Here is a 10,403-nt window from a genome sequence, read left to right on the forward strand (position 1 = left end):
AGGGCAGACTCGCCTGCTCTTGCTGGAGCTGGAGGCCATTCCCTACCAATGCATGGCCACTTGATCCATTGTTCCTGGATCAAGTCTGCTGGACCTGCGGCAACAAGTGTGTCCTGTGTCCCTGTGACAGCAGAAAAGGGCAGGACATGTCTGCTTCCAGCGCCTGTCTTGGCTGCTCCTTCAGGGTGCTGGCACCATCATCAGAGACACCCAACAGTGTCTCCTCCCCGAGCTATCCCTATCCTCTATGCTTCCCCAGGTGTCTCCCTTGACGTTCCCTGGGGAACCTCCCTGCTCGTGGCCGTCCGTTGCCGTGCTCAGCAAGGACGCAGTTCTGTTTGGACGTGAGCTGCCACAGCCAGACACGCAGCAAGTGGAGCGTAGACTATCAGAGGCTGGGCCGATTCTTTTTTTCCAGAGTGCAAGAAAGACAGAAAGGCACAAGGAAACGTCACAGTGTCTCTCTAGAATCTCTTTGTCCTGTGAAACTCAGCAGCTGAAGCTGTTCTGGTGCTACTGCTAATCTCCTCCATGAAAACATTCATTCCAGGAAGGAGCAATGTCGGGGTCTCCTCCCCCCGCCATGTAGCCCTGGGAGAGGGGCCCTGAGGGGACAGGGACGGGCTTTCCTAGCCCCTGGTCAGCCTCGTTCCCCATTGGTTGTTTTGTGTTTCCCTGCGCGGGCAAGGACCCTTGGGTCCCCTGATTGTAAGAGTTCCTCGGCAGAGCTCCGGCCATGCGGCTGGAGAAATAACCATCTCTGAAACATCTACCAAGAATCTGTCCATATATGTTTCTTTTCCACGGGACTCCTGGTTTGATACGTCTTGTTACAGCATCCCCGCTGTAACAGAGCAACATCTCCTGTCAGATACCAATCTGTTGCCCCCAGCCGCTCCAGCTGCTCCTGCCAACAGCCCCCTGTAGGAAGGAGCACAGACCCCAATGCATCCTGGCTTTGGCTGCCCGTGGGCAGAGAAGCCCCCCGGGGCACAGGTCTCTGGGGCAGGAGACGGGCAGCAGTGCTGCCAGGGCTTGGGGGGTGGCAGGTCTGCTTCGGCAGGGACTCTGCCACACCTGCCCATTTCAGCGCTCCCCGGGCCCCAGGGCTCAGAGCAGCACTCGTTCCCTGGCCCACACGTTCCTCGTCTGTGTCACAGCCCCGGGCTTAGGACGGCCACCGGCCGGGACGTGTCCCAAGGAGGCCGTGCCAGCTTCTGTGGAAGGCCCCGTGCCCTTCCCGCCGCGGCTGCGTCGGCAGCCGTGGGGGCTCCTTGTGCTGCCCCGAACCCGCAGAGCAGGGGAGCGTTTGCTTATGGTTGGAGCCGTTGCTTAAGTTCCTGTCGGGCTGTCTTAGACACTTGGGGCAAGGGATTCCTTCCAAGCTGGGCCACTTGGGGCGGGCTGGGGGCGGCCCAGGGCAGGTGGCATTGTGTGCAAGGGCCCTTTGTGACATGGTGCCGCACGGTCACCGTGGGTGTGCCAGGGCCCTTTGTGACACGTGCTGCTGACATAGGTGCTGGCGGCGACGCAGCCACGCCACAGTGCTCGGAGCACGCGACGGGACAGGACGGGACAGAGCGGTGCCGCACAGCCCACTCGTTCCTTGCCGACCCGGAGCTTTTCTGAGGCGTTATTCCTGCAGTGCCCTCAAGACCAGACTGCAGGACTTGGTGACTCGGAGCTTTTCCAAGGCGTCTCCCTTTCCTGCGGCCGCTGCCCTCGAGGACAGACCGTGGGATTTGGTGACCTGAATCATTTACGAGGAGTCTCCTGTCATTGTGGCGGAGCCCTCTGAGACCGGAGTGCAGGACTTGCTCTCCTGTAGCCTTCCTGAGGCTTCTCTGTCGCAGGTGCCTTCAAGGCACAACTGCACGACCTGCTGACCCGGAACCTTCCCAGGCATCTCGTCTGCAAGTAGCCATACATCTACTCAGTGTCATGGAGCAGAGGCCCCTGACCGTGCCCAAGCAGGCCTTGGTGAAGGGCGAGGAAGAAGGCCCTGGAGCTGCCCCAGCACAGCAGCCTGCAGAGGTGCAGCAGTTCCAGCAGCCACAGGAGGGTGAGTGGCAGAGCTGGGCCCCAGGGCTGGTGCCTGCAGCCAGCTAGGCCCCATCCCATCCCATCCCATCCCATCCCATCCCATCCCATCCCATCCCATCCCATCCCATCCCATCCCCTGGGAACATGCCCATGGACAGGAGGGAAGAGGGGCCAGGGCAGACCCCTCCGCAGCGGCCGTGCCCCATCCCCCGGCCCAGGCCCGGGCTGTGTTCTCCGGCCTCTCCCGCAGCCCCTCAGCTCTGGCCACGCTCGCTCTTTGCCAGATGCAGCCGTGGACCGGACACAAGAGCAGGGCCCCGCCCGTGGCCGCTTCCGCAGAACAGCGCAGGTACCTGCAGCCATCCCCACCCGAGCTGGGCCTGCTGTCGCTGCTCAGCCGAGCACCGCGCTGGCAGCACCCCATGGAACATCCCTCCCTTCTTTGCCCTTCTCCTGCAGATGATTTGCGAATTCATCAGGAGAATTCGGGAGGAAGAGAGCAGCGTCACGGGCATTGGGGTCAGAGCATACCCTCACATCTTCAAAACCAAGACCAGTGCCGCCCTGCTGGATATGCTTGTGGAGGAGGGCGTTTCCAGCCCAAAGAGAGTAAGCAGCCTGTGGCCAGGGCTGGAGCCCCCCAGGAATCGCTTGGCCACCCAAGCCACGCCCGCTGGTCACTTTAAGCCTTTGAGGCCATCACAGTGTGCTGGGAAGGGAAGCGCTCCTCTGGAGAAGCAGGGGACATTAGTCCCTCTGGCAGCTTTCCAACTCTCCCCGTGCCTTCTCCAGGTGCCCGCCGTGGTGAGGTACATCCACCAGTGGCTCCTGTCCAATGAGTATCCTGACTCCAGACTGTCCAGGACCCTTCTGGCTCTGACTGAGGCCTACCCCACTGATGTGGTGATGACCATCCTGCGTGTGGCCCCATCATGTGACAGGTATGGGGCCCACCTGTCCAGAGGGCCCAGGGCTCACCAGCTCATCGCCCTGTGGAGCCCGTCCCAGGTGTCTGACAAACGCAGAGTTCCAGGGCCCTCTGGCCCCTCCATTTCCCAGCCCTGGCATGTCAGCCCCCAAGCCTGCTGCCATGCTCCCTCCCTGCCCCTCAGGGGCCCGTCCCCACAGGGGTGGGCTGCCTGGCTGCTGCCTGTGAGGGGCACTGGGCAGAGGCAGGGCTGGCAGCCAGCTCAGGTCCCCGCTGCTGCCCAGGCCACGGTGCTGTGGCCGAGATCCCCCCTGAGACAGAGCTCTGACCCCACAGAGCTGCCACGACCATGTGGAAGACGCTCATGTGCTCAGTCAGGACTTCAAAGACAGTCATGCCGCTACTCCTCGATGTGCTGGGGAGCTGGCCAGAGCACAGCACGCGCACCTCCGACGGGGACGACACAGTCGTCTTTGCCCTGGCTGTGAGTTTCTGGAACCGGCCCTTGCTCGCCCCCGGCTCGCCGCTCCAGCAGTTCTCCATCCTCCTTCCCCCACTGCATCTGCCTGCCTCAGGCGCTGGGCTGAAACTGGGGCTAGGGGCAGGTTCAGGGGCACCAGGCCCAGTGCTCCCCCCTGCGTCTCCCCTGGCCTCTCCCTCCCATGCTCGGGCCCTGCCACATGGACACCTCGGCAGTGAGCGCTGTCTCAGGGTGGTCTGTCTTCTGCAGGCAACTCTGGTGATGTGGAAGATCCTCCAGGTGCCCTCTGTGCCACACGTAGTGACAGTCTATTTGCCCCGCCTCTTTGTGCATCTGCTCTTCCAAGTTTTCTTCAGCACAGTGGAGATGCCAGAGAAGGTCGAGAACTTGTGGAGAGCATGCCAGGAGCAACACGGCCTTGCCACCGACCCCAACAGGTGCTCCATGCCAGTCCTCCTGTCCCTCCCATGTCCCCAGCGCAGGAGCCAGTGCCCCCAGCGTGACCTGGGCTTTGCTCTGCACACAGGTTTGCAGTGCAGACCCTGAAGGACCTGCTCTGCCGACTCTACTATGAGGACGTGGTGGTGGCCGTGGAACACAAGCGTGGCTGGGACACGCTGCTCTGTGCTGACACCCACCACCACGCAGTGGGTCTGCTGGCCAGGTGAGGCCCCCTCCTCCCCAGCTGCCCTCGGCATCTGTGCCCTGTGTCCCGGGTGCCCCACACAGTCCCCGTGCTCATGGGCCAGAGGGCCTTGTCACCGAGGGCCGGCCGGCCGGCCAAGGACACTGGAAAAGGCTGGGAGAGGAGGGTCCCCAAGAGCAGCCGCCTCCCAAAAGACCCAGGTCCCCTTGCAGGGTGGCGGGGAAAGACCAGAGCTGTGTGAGTCTGTCCTGGGAGAGGTTTGCCCCCCCGGCTCACGGTCTTGCTTCCTTTCTCCTCCTGCCAGGGAGATGTCCCGGGCCTCCAAATTCATGCCTTTCCGGATCGTTTGCCACCTGTTCAGCCTGCTCAGCGGGGAGGAGCCATGCCAGGATCTGCCTGCCCTGGCCTTCATTGTGGAGGTGAGCCCGATGGCCAGCGCAGCCTCGCCCCGCTGCCTCCCAGCTCTCTGCCCTCTCGTAGCCGCAGCTGCCCGGGACGGTGCCCGCGCCCTGTGCTGCTGCCTGGGCCCAGCGCTGCACGCTTGCGGGCTCGTGCCGGCCGGCTCCCCCGTCACTCCCCTGTGCCTTTCAGGTCCTCTCAGATCCCCCTTTCCAGCATTGGCTGGACTGGGGTAGATGCAGTGACAGCGTCCTGGAGATCATGTCCAAGAACCTGCGGAGCGAGTGCAGGGAGAGGCGTCGCCTGGCGCTCAGAGGCCTTGTGGTGCTCAGCGAGGATCCCTCGATGGTGAGAAGGGGGCAGCGGCTGAAGCTGCGCTGGCAGCGTGGGGCTGGGGAAGGCAGTCGCCTGGGCTTGGCTGGGCTTCGGGCACTGAGGCAGCTGTTCCCAGCTCTCCTGCCTCCCGGTTCAGCTGCCCGAGTGCTTCGGGACAGGCCTTTGGCCTCTGGGCCCTGCAGCAGCAGGGTGAGGTTGCACAGCCTTGTGTTCCACACAGACCAAAGGAATGTGGAGCCTGACCGAAAGCCTTGTGGAGTGCCTGCAGGAAGATGACAGCGACGTGGTTGGGATGACCGTCGTCGTCCTCAGCTATTTGTTCCTGCATAGTGGTGCCCCGATACCCAGCCCCATCGCCCTGCAGCTGGCTGAGGCGCTCCTGCCACTCTTTGACAACGTAAGGCTCTGTGCCCCCAGCCACGGCCACTGGCTGCTGCCCAGACACTTTGTGCCCTGTGCATTTTCAGGCCCATGCCCAGGTGGGCCTGGAGCGGCCAATGCGGAGCTCTGTCTTTCTTCCTTTCATACAGGACGACAGCCAGGTGCGGCTGCGCTCCATGTTCGTCTTCCAGGAGATGATGGGTTTATTAACGGCAGAGGGAAAAAAGGCCCTGAAGTCACACGTGCGCCAGAGCCTGCTCCCACTCTCCTTCCACTGCCATGACGAGGACGGGCACGTGGCCGATGTGAGGACTCGTGGGCTGCCGGGGTTCCCCTGGGAGGGGGCTCGGCCGCCTCCTGCCCTGGCGCCTCATGGGCTGCAGCACCCCCCTGGCCTCGGCACAAGGACACGGGTCCTGTGCCCTGGGCTGTGGTGCCATCTCCCGGTCTCTGCTGCTCTCCAGGCCTCCCGGGAAGCGCTGCATTGTGCGGCCAGCTTCCTGAAAAGGAGAGCTCTCGAACACATGCTGGACGTGGATCAGACATGGAGGTTCGGCGAGGGCCTGGTAAGGACGGCCTGGAAGCCCAAGTCGCAGCCTGGAGAAGCCCCCTGACTGCGGTGCTCCGTGTGGGGGGCTGGCAGCTGTGCCCCCCGCCCAGTGCTGCAGCCAGGGGCTCCAGCCTGCGCTCCACACGCTGCTCCCATCCCTGGCCGCACGGGCTCTTCTCCAGGCTCCTGTGGCCGCGAGCCGGGTGCCCACGGAGCCCCGGCCTCGCTGGGCTTTGGGGCGGGGGGGCACCGCGGCTCCCCGGGCAGCGCCCGGCCCTCGGCCCCCTCCAGAGCCCGGCGCCAGCGGCTGCTGGCCGGGCCTCAGGGCTGTGCGGGCAGGGGAGGCCACGGCGGGCCGCAGGGAGCGCCCGGCCGAGGGGCTGAGCCCGCGCCAACCCTTCCCTCCTGGCGCTCTCTCCAGCTGGCAGGGGACAGGAGCCGAGCGGCCGAGCACTTGCGGCGGGCCCTGCCGTACCTGCGGAGCCCACAGGAGTCCCTGCGACAGGCGGCCATCAGGTTCATTGGTGAGCCACGAGGCCGGGGCCCCTCCCCGCCCCTCCCCGCCCCGCCGCAGCGCGGCCCCAGCCCCGGCTGCTGCCCCGGCAGCGGGATCCGGGCCAGGGGCCGTGGGGCTCCGCCTGCCCTCGGGGCTGCCACCGTCCTCTCGCAGCCGTGCCCTCGGGCGTCGGGATGCGGCGAGGGCCCGGGCTGAGCCCTGCCGGGGCGAGGAGAGCGTGTGGCCGCAGGGCTGGCAGCGCCGCTGTCAGGGAGCTGTGTCGCTGGGGCCGTGACAGGCTCTGTGTTCCCAGGCATCGCCGGGCGGCACCTGAGGGGCCAGCAGGAAGAGCTCCAGCTCCTCTGCGAGGGTGAGTGAGTGCAGCCGGCTGTCAGCGGGGGCTGGCGGGGGGAGCTGCAATCCCTGCCCCGGCTGCGGAGGGCTCTGCTCTCTGCGCGGACGAGGGGTGGTGTGGGCAGAGCACAGAGAGGTTTCAGGGGCACGTGGGGGATTTGTGGCCAGCACCTTTGGTTGTCCAGGGACCTTCGATCCCATTGGTCCCTGCTCCCTCTTGGCCATGGCCAGAGCAGGCTGGGATGGCCCTGGCAGGGGGGGTCTCCTCGGGTCCCCGCAGATCCGGAGTCTGACCGTGCCTCTGTTCCTCTCTCTTGCAGCCCTTGAAGACGCGTCCCGTGACATCAGCCCTGCCGTTTCCAGCCTGGCGCGTCAAACAGCCTACGTCCTCCGGGCACTGGAGAGAGCTCCGCGCTCCATCTTCCAGATGCTGCGAGATCGACTCCGCAAGGCATGCAGGACACGGCCTCGTCTGTCGGGCCGTGGCTAGCTGCAATGCTGGAGCTCTGCAGCGACCTGATCTGGGAGGCTCTCTCTGCTGGGGCCACCTGAGCCAGCGGGCATTTTTCTTTCAGATGGTTCTTTTGTTCTTTTGGTTTTTCCTTTAGATGTAAATATAGAATGTGTTTGTCTGAGACTGAAAATAGTTCATGCCTCAACCATCGATATAAGGTTTTTGCTCATTATCAAGAAGCTACAACCAAAGATGCCTCCCTGAATAGTGGGACTTTGAACTGGAAGTCAAACTGCTGCTTAGATAAGGGGAAACCCATTGTTCAATCATCCCCGGTTGAGTTTGGGGTGGGGGGAGAGCGCAGCTCACAGAAGCCAGGTTTACACAGACCACCCCAACCAATCGAGGCGGGGGGGAGGGGGAGGGAGGAGGTTTCAGGTTCACGGAGTAACCTCTGGTCAGAGGCACTGAGCACCCATCCTCCGTTACATAAACCGGCCCGGCTGTGGAACTCCCAAACCCCACAGGCCACACGCACGGCACTTTCACCTGAGAGGCTTTGCACCACAGGACTGCACGTGATGCAACAGATCCAGAGTCGGCGGTGAGAGACTGCCCCCCTCCCCCAGGGGGACATGCCTGGACATTGCTACCTGGCTCGAGGGTATATAAACCCATCCGATTCTGTGCTTTCTGGGGGGACTTTCACCACCAAGAACACCAGCTGGATCAGCTGGATCAGCGGAACATGGTGGGGATCCACGGAGTGGTGATATTTTCCTTATTCTGTCCCTGTCACTCTTTCTGTTCCCCGCCAACCATTTTCTACTTCTTTCTTTCTCTAATATTTACCATCAAATAAAACCCATAGTATTGTCACTGGCATATGGTCTCGTTTGCACCTTAATTCGGGCAGAAGCATTTCTAAGAACCTTAATAATCAGATCTGAGCACACAGTCTGGAAGTCCAGAAACCTGTAGGACACATTTCTATGAATTGTTTATTCACGGCCATTCCAATTATTGTTCCTCTCTTCAGTGTTTGACCATTTTGGTCCTCTGTTGGTCACTAACTACACTCGATCACTCTCAGGACGTCAAAGTGTTCTTGATTCACTTTCTGCTTGAGAGTCAATGGTGCATCTTGATGTCTTTACCGAATAGCTGCCTACAAAGTTCTGCGTTGCCACATGAATTTTCCTGATTGGCAGCACCTTGCCTTTCCTCTGTTAGAGCCTCATACATCTTTCATGTCATATATCATCCATTTTTCAAGATCATTTTGAGTCCCAAATTCCCTCTCCTGTATATGAGCAGTCTCTTTCAAAGTGATGTAATTTGTGATTTGAATAAGCAGATTTCTTCATTCTGATTGTTAATAAAAATGTTGAAAACAGCAAAAGTCTGATCCTGCTTGATAACGTTTCATTGTTAATAGCAAAGCACTGAGAGGTGCTCAGATTTCCAATGAGTTCACAGCCCAGTATATTATTTTCAGTTAGACTGTGCTTCCTCAGTTGCACATAAGAATGTCATGTGTCAAAAGCCTTACTAGCATGGAAAAATGACATTTTCAACTTCTTTTCTATTCCCAAATCTTATTGCCATATCAGAGAAGGAAATTAAATTGGTCTGACAGAGCTTTTTTCTTGACAAATCCACGTTAGCTTCTCCAAACCTCTTAAAAAACATTTTTTCCACTTGGTTGTTCAGCTTCCAGTTTCTTAACTGGAACTGAAATTGTTGTGAGACCTTTGTTGTTTTCTAGTTACCATAGAGCTTTGGGGACAGAAAAGTGCTTATTTTTAAACGTAAATTTATATTGACATATTTTTTCTAGGCTTTTTAGGAGTTAGAAAAAGAATATGTAATCAGACTTTATATCTGTTAGTGATTTATTTGATTACTGTCTACAATGTACAGATGGTCAAACTTAAAAACAACATATTTGGATGTGGTTTTTTACTATTTTAATGTGGTTTTTTTACACTTAGCATTATCAATAAATGTAACATATCTCTGAATATGTGATTATAGTATGGGATATTCTGATATAAACAATATGAGTAAAAATGTTTATTTCAGTGAATTTGAGTCCTAGAGCAAACCCATACATTTTCCATGGGTTGTTATCATTTCATTTAGTTCCCAGTGAAGAAATAGTGATGATTTCATTAAAAAGAAATCATAATAAAAGGCCAAAAAAATTATAAATGATTGCTCATTCTAATTTGATAAAGTTATCTGCTTTTGAGATGGTTTTTTGAAAATGCTGCTGAAAAACATGACCATTTAATTAATAAATGGTCTTTATTTATGAAATAAAGATGATTATTTATAAAATGAATGTAAAATGTATTTTTCTTTTTGTTCATGCTGCACTGAATAGCTAGATGTTATTATAGCCTTCTGCTTCTGGGAAGGTCAATGTACCACACACTATGTAATCATACAGCTCACACTGGGCAAACTCAATGTCTCATGGAAAAATAAATCCATAATATTCAATAATCAGAGGGGAAAAAAAGCCCTGAGAGCAAGGCGTCTGAGATTAATTTTATTTGCAGTTTGCAACAAGTCATGCTGAAATATAGAAGAGATTCAAGAAACTACTACAAAATGAAATTATGTGCTAAGGGGGCTTTTCTCTTGTCTTTTGTTGGACATCTGTGGCAGTAATTTTCTAGTTTTACTGAAAAGTTTACCTGTGTATTTCAGGAAGGTGAGAAAATTTTCCTTAAACAGATGACTTGGTCATTTGTGAGTGTGTTTAGACAAAGCAGTCAGGGGACTCTGTTTTGGAGTGTGAACCAGTTCATCAAGAGGCAGACAGGCCTACTCCAACTGTGCCTATTGGTTGTCTAACGGTTGGCAAGTGACTTATTTTTACGGGTCACTTTGTTCATGCTGCCTTTGAGTATAAGATGGGAACATAAGAATAGTCCAAAGATCCATCTGGTATTGTTTTCTCCTACTGACAGTGGTCAAGATTAGAGGCCTAGGGAAGAGTGAAAAACCATGGTGATGCTTTCCCAAACCCTCCTTTAACTGCCAATAATTTATTGCTCAAAGATTTACTCTTCTCTCTGTCCACAGATATCAGAAAGCATGGTCCTTGTTTCACAGTCACTTCCAGAAATCCCGGTGAAGGCAAAAGCACAACACTGGGCTTCTATGTCATTCTTGTCCTTACCCGTACGTGAACAGCTTTTAATTCCATTAATCAGTTCCACAAGTTCTTTGTAACCCCACTTTTTCACATGATGTCATCCCACCTATTAACAGTGCCTAAGATGGATTTTGGATTTACAGATTTATCTTCTCTCCATGTCTGA

The 10,403-nt window shown here is 56.9% G+C and overlaps 1 protein-coding gene across 1 annotated transcript; it reads left to right on the plus strand.

The window, feature by feature from the left end:
* The first annotated feature begins 1,929 nt into the window (after positions 1-1,929).
* Positions 1,930-7,104, plus strand: LOC138119751 (maestro heat-like repeat-containing protein family member 7). Its single transcript, XM_069031895.1, has 15 exons — positions 1,930-2,062; positions 2,328-2,392; positions 2,503-2,652; positions 2,836-2,984; positions 3,308-3,455; positions 3,702-3,889; positions 3,979-4,116; positions 4,403-4,517; positions 4,690-4,845; positions 5,054-5,230; positions 5,364-5,519; positions 5,679-5,780; positions 6,186-6,288; positions 6,574-6,630; positions 6,935-7,104. The coding sequence occupies exons 1-15, from the start codon at positions 1,942-1,944 to the stop codon at positions 7,102-7,104; spliced, it is 1,995 nt and encodes a 664-aa protein (XP_068887996.1). The 5' UTR covers positions 1,930-1,941.
* The last annotated feature ends 3,299 nt before the right edge of the window (positions 7,105-10,403 follow it).

This window comes from Aphelocoma coerulescens, chromosome 1 (genome assembly GCF_041296385.1).
Source record: "Aphelocoma coerulescens isolate FSJ_1873_10779 chromosome 1, UR_Acoe_1.0, whole genome shotgun sequence".
NCBI lineage: Eukaryota > Metazoa > Chordata > Aves > Passeriformes > Corvidae > Aphelocoma > Aphelocoma coerulescens.

Coding starts and splice junctions, on each gene's coding strand:
- LOC138119751 (XM_069031895.1), top strand. CDS start 1,942: ATGGAGCAGAGGCCCCTGACCGTGCCCAAGCAGGCCTTGGTGAAGGGC. Junction 2,985..3,307: donor GTGGCCCCATCATGTGACAG/GTATGGGGCCCA, acceptor CTGACCCCACAG/AGCTGCCACGACCATGTGGA. Junction 6,289..6,573: donor GGCGGCCATCAGGTTCATTG/GTGAGCCACGAG, acceptor CTGTGTTCCCAG/GCATCGCCGGGCGGCACCTG.